This window comes from Diadema setosum, chromosome 2 (genome assembly GCF_964275005.1).
Source record: "Diadema setosum chromosome 2, eeDiaSeto1, whole genome shotgun sequence".
NCBI lineage: Eukaryota > Metazoa > Echinodermata > Echinoidea > Diadematoida > Diadematidae > Diadema > Diadema setosum.
The window spans coordinates 43,647,255-43,664,287 of record NC_092686.1 but is presented as its reverse complement, the minus strand read 5'-3'; the positions used below and the strand labels follow the sequence as shown (position 1 = coordinate 43,664,287).

Below are 17,033 nucleotides of genomic sequence, written 5' to 3'. Positions count from 1 at the left end.
TGTAAGGCTGAATGCAGACTTGAATCATGATTCACCCAAACATATTTTCTAAAACCTCTCAAATAGCAAATCATGGTCTAGCAGAGTTTTCTGCTTGAGTTCAGCTTGATTCCAGGTGTGTGTTTGCAATCAGAATGGCTCAACCTCTAAACTAACTATACACAGCCCAGTCACTGTAAAAACGGCTAGTGCTCCGCATGGCGTCTGGTCGGGCTACCTCTAAACAGGATTGAGGAGATCGGGCCCTGCTCAACTAACGTTATATAAATGATGCCGCTTCTATCAGTATGGGAGCCCTGTGGTTATAGTAGACAAGTTTTCATAAGCAAGAAAGTGTGGATTCAAATCCTACCTGGTGTTGCATCCTTCAACAAGACACCTTATCCTTTATGTCCCTCTCGAACTATGCACATAAATGAGTACCCTGTAATGCAGGGATGATAATAGTGGGCAGGACCCCCTGAGACCCCCCTGAGTCCCCCTGAGGACTAGTGCTAGCACTAAGGAGGCAGGGTACTCTGCCTGGTAAATACCACATTACCATCTATGAAGCTTGATAGTGACACTCACGACAGAAGGAAGGCGACGTCATTAGACTGCCTGGGAAGCAGCTCATCCTCTCTCCACGCGAGGAAGTTATCCAGAGTCGTGTAACCATCAGAACTAACCTCAATTTCATTTCCTTCATTCCACACCTCACTCCCAACCAGAGTCACCCTGATGTTTATATCTGCATAGATCTGTGAAAAAATAAAAAAATAAAAAGAATAAAAATAAAAATAAAAAAATATAAAAACAAAAGCATGGGAGTAGGAATAAGGAAACTGCAAATGCAGAGACAATACAAGTAAAAGGTTAGGAAAGTCAATGTAGATACATAGACAAAGTATTCACATATTTTGAAAGAAAAAAATGCATACTACAGACTGGTGTACAACAAATTAAAGAGAATAAATCGTGTAAGGACCAATTCATAATGAATTCACAGATCACGTCATCATTTCATAGCAGCAATCGAGTATTCATTAATAGAAGAGACTGAAACCAAAAGACTATGAAAGCAGAGGGGTGAAGATGTGCTATGAAAGATCTTAATCAGTTGTCTCCCTCTGTACAAATGCATTTGTGAGATCGCAACTGTACAAGTACATTGTACAACTGATTAAAATCTTTCATTGCAGAATATAAGACACTTTCACAAAGAAACGTTACTAAGGAATTGATTCCTAGGCAAGATATCTGGTACTTTACATGGACATGCAGCACAAACAGATTTTTACAATGCAGAAGAAAAACCCTTACTCTTGATTACAAAGTTTTCATAACATAGAATATTTGCTAGTATTTGATACTTTACCAATCCAACTAAATGTGCCAGAGTTGTTGATTTGTTTCTCAGCACTTCCAAATTCCTTCCACTGTCAATGAACTGAATGCAGCAAGGAAATATGAAACACAAGCAAGCATTAAACCAGGTTTCATGGTCAACTACAGAATTACCCTCTGACTAAAATTCATTTGAACATCTTGTCATAATTTACTTTATATTAAGGTCATGTTAAATTCACGTGGCTTTTAACTGCATGCCATCAAACAGGACATGCACAGTGTACAAACATCATGACAGCCTAGGTTAAGAAACTGATTCAAATTACATTGTAGTTACAGTACGTAATCACTGATGAAACTGACAAGCATTCTACTTTGACTGAGAAAAATGAGCATTACATCATATCAAAGATTCATCTCATGTTACAATTCCATCAAATCACTGAATATTACTGTCTTTCTGATTGAATCACAGTTGATATGAACTTATAGTATATGATATGAACAAGGGTGAATTTGTTCCATATTTGTACAATAATGTCATACCTTCAAATGAATATTTTGATTTAAAAAAAAAATCATCTCTCCATTCAACAACTTGATTATATCTTATAATAGCAGGAATGTGCAAACCTGCTCATCAATCTCTACACTGGTGATTAACGTTTTACCATCACATATTTCTGTGGGTTTTTTTTTTTCTTTGTTGTTTGTTTGGGTTTTATTTTTGGCAAACAATACTAATCTTATCCATGAAATGACAACAGTGTGTTTCATTGACTTCCACATTACATTCCGTAACTGTTTTGTATCACAATGGAAGCGTATCCTAAGGCTACTGGAAGGCGGGGCTTTTGACAGATGCTGGGTAGTTGGGTAGTTAGCTACCTACCTGTTGATGGTCATGCACAATGTAGAGCTCAAGGTGGCTGACACCTGGTGTCCGTCCCGAGGACTGGTTGACCGGTCTGCTCTGCCTCCGTTGGCGGTGTCTTGCAGATGTAGCGGGAGGATCCTGCCCTGAAACCAAATGTGTTGGCTGATCAGGTTGTCCTTTGCACTTGCATTTCTAATCGAATCAACCACGTTTTCAACTGATAACTCTCAAATGATAAATGAGAATACATGTGGTCAGAGTTGCGACAGCATAATGAAAATACAGTGGTCTCTTTTTACTCCATTGAAAACTACACCCAAGTTTACTTGAGCAGATGTCTATGGGAAATTTGTGTTATAATAATAAAATCAGTTTGTCCGCAACAGGTTAAAAAATTTCATGAGAGAATAGGAAGAAATGCAAGGCTTCCTTACCCTTCCCTTTAACTTTAAATGCCCATGCCTATATTGTCATGTCCGTTAATTACATCAAAGTATTTGCAGTTCCACAAGGTAATGTTAATTAGACAACCCTGATGAGCTGAAACAATGATGAAGTCCCACACAAACACCATTGTGTTGCAATAGGCATTACTAAGATTACATAATCCCTGTTCATTGTGAGATAGATTCAGAACATCTGTGCCTACTGATCAAGAAATAACATCAACTGGTGTGCCAAAATGGTGATTGTAGCACAGTAAGAGTTATAAAGGGATGACCATTAATCTTGAAACAATGCCTGGTTTTACAGCACTTTTCCATTGCAACAGGACTTTACAATAAAACACCCTCAGTCAGTAGAGCTAAAACCTTTTGACACAAGCACATAAACAAGCATCATCTCCAATCCTTGGACAACTTTCCATCCCACAAGGTCCCTATTAACTCAGGCAATAAGTGATGCCATGTGGAAAATGTCAGGCTAACAGATGTAAGTGACATGTCAGGGGTAGGTTTAGAGGCGAAATTCTCTAGTCACAAAGCAGGCACTTTATACATACACTGTATAGCTGCCTTTGCATTTTCTGGTACTGGATTTCCAGATACTGACATATTCTTCCAATTATTCCCACCATCAAATCTTGACACATTAACCCACAGGAACACAATGATCCTGGGTGAAGTTTATGGGAATTTGATGTGTTCTTACTGGGGATGGGTTAATATAGGCACAATTTACATATCAAATAACATTCTTTGCTGTCATTCCCAACAAATCATCTACATCGAAAGAGAATGGATGTTTCCATATTGTTTGCAGTTTAATAATGAATGAAATAAATTTATCTTCAGTTGCTACAGTTATCATCAAATAGAATCTAAGAATATCATGTCATCTTCCAAACATGGCAGTTCTTTAAGGTAGAATATTTCACACTTTGAATCAATTTGAATCAATTTCTCTAAACAGAGAAGATGTCTTGCAATGCCAGTTTTGATTTCAAAGTTAATGCAACACTGAGTACTAGTTCAAAATAATGCTACACTTATTTGCTAATTGAGGTCAACGGGAAAAAAAAATCAACTTGTGGTTCAAGGTCATTTCGTTGGTATGGAAAACTCTAATTAGGCTTATCCCTGTTTCATGTTGAAATGTTTGTCAGAATCCAATTAAGGCTTTACAAATCACCAGAAAAACGTCAACTTGGTTCAGAGAGGAAACAATCAAAGCAGATGTTTGTGATTGCTTTACACAGGATGGAGGTAGATATTCTACTCTGAGATGGTTGAAAGTTGACAAAACATTTAGATTTGGTTAGATACTAACAAACAATAGCAGTACATGAAGTTTTGCTGAGATCATTTGCAACAGTGATAACTACATATTATGGAGAATAGCTAATTGACTTCAATAGAACTTTGTTAACTCGGAAAGTTTTGAATATTCAGAGGATTACACATAACAAAGAAAGCATGAGGGGCGTAAGTTCACCCCTCTCCTGGCTGTACTCACTTGTCTCATGTCTCCTATGCACAACTGATCTTAATCTGGTGACTGTGTACAGATATCCATCCTCCTCTGCTGGACTAATGACATACTTCTCCTTTCCTGTGTACACTGTGCCCCTAGATGGTGTGAAGATCAAATCAGAGTCACTTACACAGAATGCAGATTTTGAAAGTTTGCAAAGAGAAACATTCATTATTTCAATAGTACAGGTACTTAAAATTCTCTGAGAAATTCTACAGCCCTAGCATGTAGTAGTAGTAGTTCTCAAATTTTCTATAAAGTGCAAAGTGACATTCTACAATTTTTATGATGTTCAAAGGAAATAGTTTAATCCTGTTCCATTCAAGACACAATAACGAACTATCTTCTAATTATCTATTACTTATCATGGTAACATTGTGTACGATTTTATATTATATTCATGGCATATTATTTAGAATTAAATCTATAATATCAGTTTTCCTGATCTCGTTACACAAGGTATGAAAACCTTGAAATCTTTTAATTGTAGATTAAAATAAAGCATACACAATTAGCATTCTAATACACCTCCTTCAATGATGCAATGACTGGCCAGAAGCATGACAGACTAAATCAATATTTCACAAGAGAAACTATTCACCGTATTCTTTGTGAGCATGCATCAAGATAAACAGCTGACTTTCTCCTTCCCCGTACAGTACCATGGTAGTAGCAGTCATCCTTCATGAAAAAAGAAGAAGAAGAAGAAGTTACATTACTTACAGCTGATTTAACTAATGACTCTACACAAAGTTGCAACTTAAACATGAGATTAGAATCTAAACTATAAAGACAAGAGTCTTAGTTATGTTGTTCAGAAATTAATCTGGTCTCCAACATATAATTTTTTTTTTCAAAGTTGTTGTTATGATTCTTGTTTTGCTCCATACACAAACATGTGTGCACAGAACATTTCATTGCAAATTGATGAAAACTAACATAATTTGTTGAGACAATCTAACAACAACAACAAAGGCTTGGTGGAAACTTCAGAAAAATTTGACAAATCTACCTGCAACTGACATACTGACATTTTAGGGACATCAGATTTTGTCCCATGCAGAACGTACTCTGAGAGCACAGACCTCCACCAAGCAGATATTTCCACCACTGATCTTGTTCTTCCATAGAGATCAGTGATTTCCACGTACCCCACATATGCATGCTGAAAATCGTCCAATTTCCCAATATAGAAACCATTTGTTACGTCATCAACTTCCAGCTGCATGGTGTGCCTCGTCCTAGCAGAAACTAGAGCACACACTTAAGTATGCACATAATGCAAACCTCACAAAATGCTCAGTTCACAGACCCCACCTGCCAAAATATAAAAAAAAATCCTTCATAAAATCCATAAAAAATCCCAGATCACTACTTGTGTCATTCTCAACCTTTCCTGCAAGTTTCATCCAAATCCATTCACAACTTTTATAGTTACTTGGCACACAGACAAACAAACCAACTAACCAACAAACACTCCTCGACCCTCCCTAGCTTGGCTAAGGTAAAATCACAATATTTCATTTTCATCTCTTCAATGGAATGAGCAACACATAGATGCACCTCTGCACAAAAGAGGTGCATAAGTTGTGCTACATTGGACAGGCAAAGATGTATGAAATAGCATGTATTGGAAATACAATTTTTTTTTCATTTATTCTTTTGTAGTACATGTAGGTATTCAGCACTATACCTTTGAAGATCTAGTCTATGTTGCATTCACGCAAACAGCATTAAGCATATACAGATAAATTTACATGGATGTCATTGACTGCTTACATATTTGTCTTTACGTCACAGTTTTTATGGTGTTAGGTAATGATTCGTTTGTGAGTGTTCGTTTAGCACAGATATCCGGAACCATCTATGACATTGGCAGATTCCTAGTAGGTCCTACACGTGTAAGTGTTCCAAGTTTGGCACTTTGTCTACGCATTCAGATACAAAGTTGGAACCCACATCAATTACCGTAAGTGGGACTGAACGATAAGATCATGGGACTGAACGATAAGATCATGCGACTACGACGACCGACCTCGTCCATCCACTGTTGCGTTTGTACTTCAACATGCTCACTTTCCCTTTTGTATTTGTATGCACGAGTGTTGGCTCAAAATTTTGCCAAAATTAGAACGACATACACAGACGTTGATGAAACGGGAGCAAAATTTTACCTTAATCACCGTACCAATCTTTCCTGCTTTTCTCCAATCAGCTGTTCGGCTACGCATGCGCGATTCATGAAAACTTTTACCCAATCACCGATGGGAAGTACTACCAAAGTAGGCCGGCCCTATGACTATGTGTTAGTGTGTTTAGCTTCAAAGGAAAATTCACAAGAGTATAACGATAGCACTAGATGTCACATTCGTGGTGATCACTTACAAGGTATGGTGTCTTTCGCCTGAATGGCTGGTCGACTGCTTTATAGAATGTTTCCACCGTAGATGATAATACCGAGTTTTTACTGCAAGAAAAACAATAACACAAATAAACAAAGTACCAAAATGTACTTTTGCACATCTGTTGAATCACAATGTCACAGAACGATTCAATTCAATGCAATGTTTGGTATGTCTATGTTATTCGTTTATAATCACCATGACAATAAATAAAAGTTGCCTAGTAATCCAAGTGAACGTATACGACGTGTGACAGTGTGCTGAAGGATGTCTATAAATGCCTGGGTGTCTCAAGCTTTAATAGTCTTACCTTGTTTTCGTAACGTCTAATATCAGATCTTGGTTAAATGCAGCTATGTACACCGTCGTGTGATTTATGGATCGCAAGACCTGAAAGGGATTGACAGAAAACAAAGCAAGTGTGCTTCATATTAGTTTCATCCTATTCGCATCATGTTTTTGTTTTATCTATTTTTTTTTTCGTTCTGAGGTAATAATCTCAGAAGGGCAATTTCCATGAGAGCTTTTCCTCTCGTTATACACTGAGCCCTAAGTTCTGATCTCTGTTATGCATTCGTTAAATGATATCATGCAACACATTATAGTAATATGGGTAATTTTATGGTAATGATTATTTAAAGAACAACATCGTATTTCCTTTAGACCTTATCGAATGAAAGCAAACGTGTTGAGTTGATACAACTACCAACTATCATAAGAACCAATACAATAAAAACTAATATGTATATAACAACAATAACGGTTGGTAACATGCAAAGTAACTGCACACTTACCTCTGCCGTTGCAAAAGCTCCCTCCAACATAAGCGGCACCTCAACTGTGTTTGTGGGCCTCTCCTCCAAACGGTAGGCACTAGCAAGGACTGACCAATAATTTAAAAAATGACAGTATTATAAATTGGAATGAACGCAAAGTAAAGTAGTGATTACTTCTGTAATCCAAGAAAGTGACAGACAAGAAATTACTGACCTTGAGCTTAAAATCGCTGCTGATGCTGTGGAAAGAATAATCACATACTGAATAAATAAATGCTGAAACCTTTAAAGAATGTATAGTGCAACTCTGTTTGTAACTTTGTAACAAAATGTGTTAGTCTCTTGCCCATAAGCAAAAAATAATCTTGAATCTGACTTTGATAGATACAGCAAAATCAAATAAAATGGGGTGGTTAATGTCATGAAAATCGGACAATTCATAAATCGATTTCAGAAAAAGAAAGCATGCAATTTCATCTAATTATTCTGCAGGTGTAATGAAGAAAATTATAATCTATCTAGGGCAGGCGTATCCTGCCGAGTTATTGACTCCACAAATATTTTTTTTCGTAAAAATCATAATGGCAAAGTTGAAAGCTGATGGCATCGAATTTTGTCTCATTTAATTTACATCTGCGATTGTTGCCCATGTCACAGTTTTGTGAAAACGTTACATTCTAATATTCTTTAGCTCCCTCTCCATCTCTCCCCTCCCCTTCTCTCTCTCTCTCTCTCTCTCTCTCTCTCTCTGGAGTAATTCATTTTTCAATTAAACTTTTTCTGGTAGTTATAATTATTTACTTATGTCTTTTGTCAAAGTGTACATGCAGCTCCATGGTTAACCTGAGCATGGAACGGAGGTTAATTTTAAACGAAATCACACGTGATTTTTGGATCTATACCATTCTTACAAAGTGTAAGTGTCTACAAAAGTGTGTCATGAACGAGCTGTGTCCATAGCATACAATATGTGAATGATTCCTCAATTTGAAATGGATCATGACAAAGATCAAACTTGGGGGAATTTTCTCCGACGTCATATCCTTTCAAACCCTAGACTGAAAGCATCCCAAAACTCTGGAGTTCATCATGATCGCGAAACATGGTCGTAATTTGTTTCATGAAATGAGCCAGACAAGCGGAACACCACATGACTGTACCAGGAGTCTCTCGGCTGACAGGGTTAAATTAAACCGGTGTTGACGGATTGGCGGGAGGAGCGTGCAGAGAAGAGACCAAAGACTGTGAGAAAGACCACTTCAAAGCGTATATCAGTCGACATCAATTGTTCGAGAGTTGCTGCGTGCCTATTTTACCAATACAAGTATACATTATGATAGAAATATCAGGGTTTGCGGTAATAGTAATTTATTATATCAGAATGACACATTAACCTTATGATTATGTTTGTTTTTATTTTCTGTGGCAAAGTTCGCTATCATGGTTGACTAACATCTTGCACGTGTCTGTTTAATGTAACACGTCAAGTTATTTTGTGGCACTTCAACCATAATTATCGTTTTAGATACAGTTTGTTGATGCAATTCTTAAGATAGAATAGGCAAGTGAAAGGCTATCATTTCATTTCATGACTATATATAAAACAGTAATATTAACCAATGTGTAGACGACCGTAGGGCAGCTAAATCGACCACTATTTCTGATTTCTGATCACAATCTGCTTCTTAGATCATCGCAGGAAATGCTGATACTGCTGGTCGGTCGGTCATCGCAAACGGCACAAATCTCACATTCATTCTTGGATTTCTGTAGATGATCGTTTACACGAAAGTCGCAGGAAAATCTTATTTGAATACATGCATGTAGGGAATTCAATAGATTATTGACATAATGTTGAGGAGAGATGTTTCTTCTATTTTTTTTCTCTGTGTGATACGTGGTATGAGCAAGGGATATTTAGCAGACCTATACAAGTCTATTGAAGTTATTAAGACATGTATGACATTGGTCAAAACCCAGTGGACTGATAGGAACACATATGCACACATAAGGAGCCAAACGTGAGGGGCAATTATCTTGACGAAACCAGTATACACTGGCGAGCGTTGTGGCGCTCAGATCACAATGGCCTGAATTCACGAAGGTGGTACAATTGAAACTATGGTTTAAACCATGGACAAAGACCGTAGTTTTTTATGGGGCGCCAAGTGTAGTATCGCATGGCCTATTTCGTTACGAAATCAGTCATTTCGTCGACGTAATGTTAACATTTCGTAACGAAATGAATATTTCGTCGACGAAATCGACGAAATGACTGATTTCGTAACGAAATAGGCCATGCGACACTTGGCGCTCCATACAAAAATACGGTCTTTGTCCAGTGTTTAAACCATGGTTTCAGTAACTGTACCACTTTCGTGAATTCGGGACTAAATGTCGTTTTACTTGAGGATCTATGGACATTACAAACTTCATAAAAAAGACCCCATCACTGTTAATTTAGATAGGTGCCGGTCTCTCTCATTTCCGCTCATATTATTAAAACTGCTTTCATGTATTAACTGGCTACGCATTTACTTTTCAAAGAAAGAAGACAGAAGACAGGCAGCCATACGGTTGAAAATAATACAAACATCGCGGTGATCTTGGTAAACTAATGTTATCACTCTATAACTGCCTACTCTTCAGATGAAGAGATTTATCGGTCAAAATCGCGACCTGAATCTGACCAGGGAGGTGAGACGTCTCACCTCCCTGATGACCGAACATGCTGAGTGGTAGTGGGAAGGGTGTGGATGGGTGGTGGGAGGGGGAGGATAATATCGAGAGGCATATCAAAATAATGCCAGTAGTGTATGACTGGTGCCTTCGCATCGATGTCTCGCTCTGAAAGTTACGGTTCGACTAAACACGTGACCCGGAAAACATCTTTAGCCCTCTATTCTACTCTTTCTTCAATATATTCTCACCCCTCCTTTTTCCTTCAATTCACGTTCAAAAAAAGCCTGAAATCAATCCTTTGGAGTTGTGTTGATGGAACGTCCAGCAGTCGCCAAGCCTCTCCCCAGTGGAGTTGGCACATAGTTCCGTCGCCGAAGAACTATGGATATTGTATGGACGATCGACGAAGGATATTATACTATATCTATGACTCCAGTCATGTTTGCTTTGCAGAAATAGCACGCCGTTTCTGTAGACTATATTTTGTTTACTCCCTTTGGAAGTGGTCCTCCAGGGGAAATCATGATCATTGAGAAAAAAAAATTAAGGCAAAATATGGACTTGAATCGCGGTAGACTTTGTTCTTTTTTAAATTTCACTTCGGTGCATTATTTTGTGTAGTCAAAGTCAAAACTTTGCACACAAAACTTGATCTCTGCATCACATAGAGATAAGCAAATATATGACCACATCATATCTAAATAATTTCCTCTTCCTGTCTGACATGATCTACATCATGCATGACGGATTTTCAAGGATCCACGGTCCATTAACATATAGTACGATTCATCGATTTATCAGAATTCATCTCATATTTCACATTTCTGTCATAAATCATATAAAAACTCATAATTTATCACAAATCATATCATAATCCATATTCATATCATAATTAAATCATACCATTATCCATATTTATATTATTTATATTTTCATGTGTTCATGAAGAACAATACAAACAAGACTAAAATTTTTATGACGCTATACTTACTCCTATACTACTATAAACATAACAAAATTATGACCCATTCACCCGTGTTATCTTCAAAACTATCCCCTGGACTTTTTAGCCCGCGATGATGGTTTTGGAGCAATACATCACTCGCAAAATAAATCCTGACTATGGTCTGTGTCTGTATAGAAAGCTATATATAACGGGGTCGGGGAACCAGCCCTGTCAATCAAAACTCCATGTAGTACGCTGGTCATTATCTCTTTTGCCCCCTCTGCTGGGCATCCGATTATTCACCTGTCGCGTCACCTAGCAACAAAACTGTGTTTAATGGCCAACGGGGTGAGAGGCAGGCGACCAAGAAGGTACTATGGCTCCTTTGGTATGACCAGGGTGATTTCCTACATGAAATTCGGACAGAATTCGCACAGAATTCGGACATGAGGGAGTCTTTGACTCATCCTGGGGTCGTATACGTGTTCTATATTTACAATGAACATTTGATGAATAATCAGTATTATCTTGTCATATTGCGCACGTTATTGAAAAACAGTATAATGTACATGATGTATCTATCATTTCTATAGATTAATGTAAAACCACAATATGCAATTTATACTGTGTTATTTGTCGCCCGACGAGAGTGATCCACAGTGCAGCGTGTATAAACTAGCGCAATAAGATATCTTATGACAAATGTTACGACACATCTGTCACCGACGACGCAGCCCTCTCAGTTTGTTAGTCCCTAAAAGTCCTACATCATCTAAATCATGACAGCAGATCATGGCACAAATCCGGTCATACACGTGTTTTAAAAACAGGGTAGGTATTTTTTTTTTTGGAAGAGATTTAGTAAAACAGAATGAACACAATGAAAAGTACAATGAACCCCGATGTCCGAAAAACAGGAAAAGTCCTGTCACGATGAAACACAAACAGGACGTTCGGGCAGTTGAGTAGAGCACTAAGGCTGAGGGGACATCGCGTTTACATGCTGAGAGAACGGGTACAAACATGGACTTGATGTAGGTCAATCGGAGCATCAAAATAGCCCTAAAATTGTGTGAGTCGCATCTTCAGTCTCTCTTCAGCTATACGAAAGATGGGTGTGATCAAAATTGTCCTCCCGCTGAGCGTTCTGTCGGCAAACTCTTAATTTTGACGAATTTGTGATTCTCCACTATTTTCCACTGTTTGTTCAGGACACTTATCAAAATTGACAGGGTCTTCACACCCACCCACCACCACTGCTTTATGTCCACGGGCAACATCACGGGGGCCAAATAGAGGGTGAAATCAAGCCGAGTAAGCCCTCTTGGGGTCTAAACGTTACCTGTCTTCTTACCAGGACTTCATCCTGGAGTTCTCGTAAAGAGAATTATTATATGGTACGTTTTTGTGCCTCTCCGTAAACCTTTAACACTCATGTTCTTCCCCCGTACATAATCGTGTTTGTCCGTTGTGGTCATTACGTGTTTTATAATAAAAACACATTTGTATTTTTCATTCACATATACTATCCACATTTAGTATGCCGATCTTGATATTTAAAAACATATATGATATACAGACACACACGCACACGCACACACATACGAGAAAGAGAGAAAAAATGAAAGGGAAAAAAGAAAGAAATAAACAGACTTTGTAGACATATGAAATAAGTTACCCTATGAAAATCTCTTTTTGTCTTGATATATACATATGTATATGTATATATATATATATATATATATATATATATATATATATATATATGATACTTTATAGTCATGTGCAATAAGTAGGGCCCTATATTGCAACATCAATAACTTTTCTTTGTTGAGGCCTTGTTTTGTTCTAAATCATTCCATTGATTTGATAGTAACAGACATTCCGGTATAAAAGGAAGATGCAAACTGTGCGCTTTCTAATTCAAGGCTATTTAGTCCCTCATGCGCACGCCATATAGATGGGACCAGTTAAAAGTTAGTTATATGGGAAGAACGAGTAAAAGTTGACAAGCACAACAATGAAAATTTGATCAAAATCGGATAAAACTAAGAAAGTTAAGAAATTGTGAAGTTTCGCTAATTTTCACGTATCAGTTTTGAACAGTCATTAATATGAATGTACAAATATGAGTTGATGATGTCATCGCCTCACAACTTGACATATGGATTGTACAAAAAATCTAGAAATTTTTACTTGTTGTCTTTTTTTTTCTTCAAACGCAATTCACGAATCTCAAATCCTGATATATCTGACTGATATCATTTTGAAGTTATTCGTTCATAAATAACATAATGTTTATACTTTTACAGGAAAAGAACGGAAATTTCGTCATTTTTTTTGTACATGATCAATGGAAAATGGTGAGGCGATGACATCATCAGCTCACTCATATCTATTTATATCAACTGTTTAAGTTGTGCAAAATTAGCAGATCTCTGAAATATCATAACTCGAGCTCTCTCACTTTTAGCTAACCCTATGTTATAGAATTTATGGGATGACATCGCGACATCCCTCACCAAGGACTGACCAGGGAAGGTTTGATCCACCCTATCGTGAGGGCCTGATGGGGCAGCATCACCCAGACCAAGAAAGACCGCACGGTCTTCAGGCGACTCTTCTAGGGAGGATGCGGGCCCTCATCAGAAGGCGTGGATACCCAGTAAAATACCAGAACTTAACATCACAGATGACTCTTAACTTTGCATGACAGATGACATTATTAATAAAATGTGCCTCAAAATAAGATCTTAATATGCTACGTATTCATTAAAAATTGCACTTGCTTTTATGTCACACATTTACCCCTTTATCATACATGCGTCAATGTTGCACTACTTTTGTCACGGGAATGTACATAATATGATGTCAGCTTACAAAAGGGGTTGATTACTATACCTAAATGATTTCACTCATGTCATTCTTCTGCTGTTGATTTATTTTATGTTAATATATTATTCCCGCCACGTTCATGCATGTGAAGCTCCCTGCTGTAAGGTTTGCGCCCCCATAGTTTATCAAGAAGCTCTACCAGTGTCTACATTAAATTGTACACGGTCCACTTCACTAAACACAAAGTAGACAAATTCAAGAGCATGTGATCCCACTTTGGACATCCCATCTGGATGATGAGTTGACGAGAGAAGCACCACAATCCCCATGGAGAGGAAAATAATTGGAAGATTGGTAGCTGCAAAAAAGCATGCAGAATCAAAGGCTCGTAAATGTCAGCTACTTCTGTCGAGCAACCGACACAATTATGGGAGATCGAGACCCTCTTCGTATCCAGGACAACTATAGCCTTCTGATACATTGGGGTTTTCAGAATTTTCTTTCAATGAGTAGTATTACCAATTTTTCGAAGGAAATATGATAAGAAAAAAATACTTTAAAGGAAATTATATATAAACCTAAAACGATTTAATGTATTGATACAAATGAAATTACTTAAAGCATTTTCATAAAGTACAGTTATGCTTTGTGCAGTCTTTGTCAGTATATGCTGCCTAAGATTTTCTCGCCTTTATCACGAGCCAAAAGAAAAAAAAACTGATATAGTTAGTCAACGTTCTATGTAAAGACATGATAATATATCGTGTGTAGGGGGACCTAGATACTTGATGAACACGTGATTTTAAGAGACGTACATGTATATCCTTCGACCTGAATACCGTGTGTTCAAATAATTTATTAACACTATTTTTGGCAACATTTTGCATGATCCTTGTGCACTTTCTACACTGAAAACATCCACAATATTGCGAGTCAGTGCCCCCCAAAAAAAGAGCACGAAATTAGAGTGAAGAAGGCTTATTTATGGCAACCAAGGGTCGACGCCCTTTAGCTACAGTTAATGATTCGTCCTAAAATCCTGGTTGGCAACACATATCCTTGGTAAGACAGTGGCACTCCCAACTCTTTGTCTTTGCGTCAGAACAATTTTACTTAATCCATTTTCGGGGGTTGCACGGCTACTGTCAACGGTTGTGAGGGCTGCGCATCATCACTGTAAACCAGCATGACTCGACTAATAAAGCCGATCCCTATTCCAAGCGCTGCAAAGATCAATGGCTCATGCCGAAAAGCTCAAAACAAACGCAATAAGAATGCATCATCATCCAATAACCGCGAAATGGTCATTAAGTTGGTTAATCTAACCATTAAGTTCTCGTTATGATTGAAGCACCACTATTTACGATAGTACTTCACTGGATCACTAGGCCAGCAACAGTGAAAAGAGAAATCCAAAAACAGCTGCTCGTTTATTTAGATCTGATTGTGAAAACGTTAAACTTTGGGAGAAAAAAACAACAACAAACAAACAAAACTCTCTGCGAAGGCGTGGGTGTATTGCAGAGCCGAATTCAGACAAAACAGACAAAAAGTCAGATTGTAGGGCTTGGAAATTCGAAAGGTCCTTGCAAATATTTTTATGGTATAATAAAAGCGCCTTTTATTGTCGTTGAAGTGCGAATAACAAGAAAGAGGACTCTACCCAAAGCAATCAAATGTCAACCTCAAAGAGATAAATCATTATTTCTACTTCGGAGGTTTTCGACTCTTCTCTTTCTTTTGTGCACGATTTTACCCATAAATCTTTGTAAACCTTCGTTGTCTTCATCAGTTCATTAGCCTACGCCAAAAGTAAATGTTCTCTGTCTCTGTGCTTTCGAAAGACTGCTGAGAAAAAGACATTACTGCATACTACCGGTGTGTGTATGTGTCTTCATTTTGTGATTCCATTTGACATCCACCGTTCACAAGGGAATGCTAAGGGGCAGTTGTAATTTCCCCGTGTAGGCAGCGAAGACAATAACACCAGAAACACACCAAACCGATATGAAGAAGATAGGGACTCGAAATGTAACTAACAAGGCCAATTTATGTCGTTGCACAACAGCAAATTCTAAATATTTGAATTTCAAAAGGGTTGAATGAAACTCACACATCCCTTCGAGTGCGCCTTTGTAGTAACAATGTCAGCTACATAGCATCAAATGCCAGTTCTGTGTCTTGAAATGACGGGTCACCTGGTTTACTTGTCACAATAGTTTCATATTCATATTATTGAAAGTCTTTTTTTTTTCAGTAAGTCTTAAAGTTGATTATCGTCAGAATTGAAAACAAGTATGAAATCAAGTATGGTATCCTGACGGCAACTTGAAGACATATTAAAAACAGGGAGACAAATCATTACAACTCTATACTCATGCTGAGAAGCCTTTTAACAGGTTTTTATATTATCATGGTGACAATTGCCATAATATGCAGCTTTCCATGTTTACTTGAGGGCTACAGTTTTTAAATGCAGTATCTGCATTAAATATTCGACAAAACACGCAAAAATGATCTTAATTGAGGGAGAGAAGAGGTACCACAGCAATCACATAGATACATCCTATGTGAAATACAATAGGGCCTATCATTAGAAATTAACGAGCTCGATGCTTCTTTTTGACGTTGTGTGAACAGTAGAATTCGACCAAACGATGGTCGACAACCATCAATGTATCGGTCGTTGACGATATCTTTCAAAGATTAAATGTCTACAAATAATGGTATGTCTCTCACCTGCTGTCAGAAAACACGCAGCACAGATCAATCTGGATCGATATAAATCCATGATCCTCCTCTGCGCAGTATGAGTCCCCTTTCAACTGGGCACACTCAGTCCACCTGTCGTAACCTAGATACAAGAGGACAGAGAGGCGCTTGGTCATTATTTTCGATCAAGCACATTCGCAGAATCTACACAATTTCCCCGAAATTGGAGCAGACGAAGCCGTATTTCCACAGAAAAACAATTTCAGAAGCTCACTTAAAGCTTTATGGAAGAGCGTGTGAAAGAATAAGTATTTTCTGGCGGCACTGACGAAGAAATCACGCTCGCTGTATCCATCCGCGCTGAGCTCAGTCAGTCCTGGGATACCCAGCCCATACGATTGCAACCAGTTTACAGCGCGCCTTTCATGTTTTGCGGCGATCGTGTGAACGCGAACTGAACTAGGGGGGTTTATCTGCAACCACATCCGTCGCTCAATAAT

At 37.9% G+C, this 17,033-nt stretch overlaps 1 protein-coding gene across 1 annotated transcript in view; it reads right to left on the bottom strand.

Moving 5' to 3' along the window:
- The window catches only part of LOC140245389 (uncharacterized), a 50,623-nt gene extending 33,914 nt beyond the window's left edge, over positions 1-16,709 (bottom strand). The window contains exons 1-11 of the mRNA XM_072324969.1: positions 16,561-16,709; positions 14,097-14,179; positions 13,520-13,627; positions 7,377-7,465; positions 6,893-6,972; positions 6,566-6,647; positions 4,782-4,861; positions 4,163-4,275; positions 2,222-2,349; positions 1,358-1,429; positions 571-740 (exon numbers count right to left, since the gene is read on the bottom strand). Of these exons, the coding sequence (XP_072181070.1) occupies positions 571-740; positions 1,358-1,429; positions 2,222-2,349; positions 4,163-4,275; positions 4,782-4,861; positions 6,566-6,647; positions 6,893-6,972; positions 7,377-7,465; positions 13,520-13,627; positions 14,097-14,179; positions 16,561-16,709 (1,154 nt within the window). The remainder of the gene's footprint in view (positions 1-570; positions 741-1,357; positions 1,430-2,221; positions 2,350-4,162; positions 4,276-4,781; positions 4,862-6,565; positions 6,648-6,892; positions 6,973-7,376; positions 7,466-13,519; positions 13,628-14,096; positions 14,180-16,560) is intronic.
- Between the last annotated feature and the right edge of the window lie 324 nt (positions 16,710-17,033).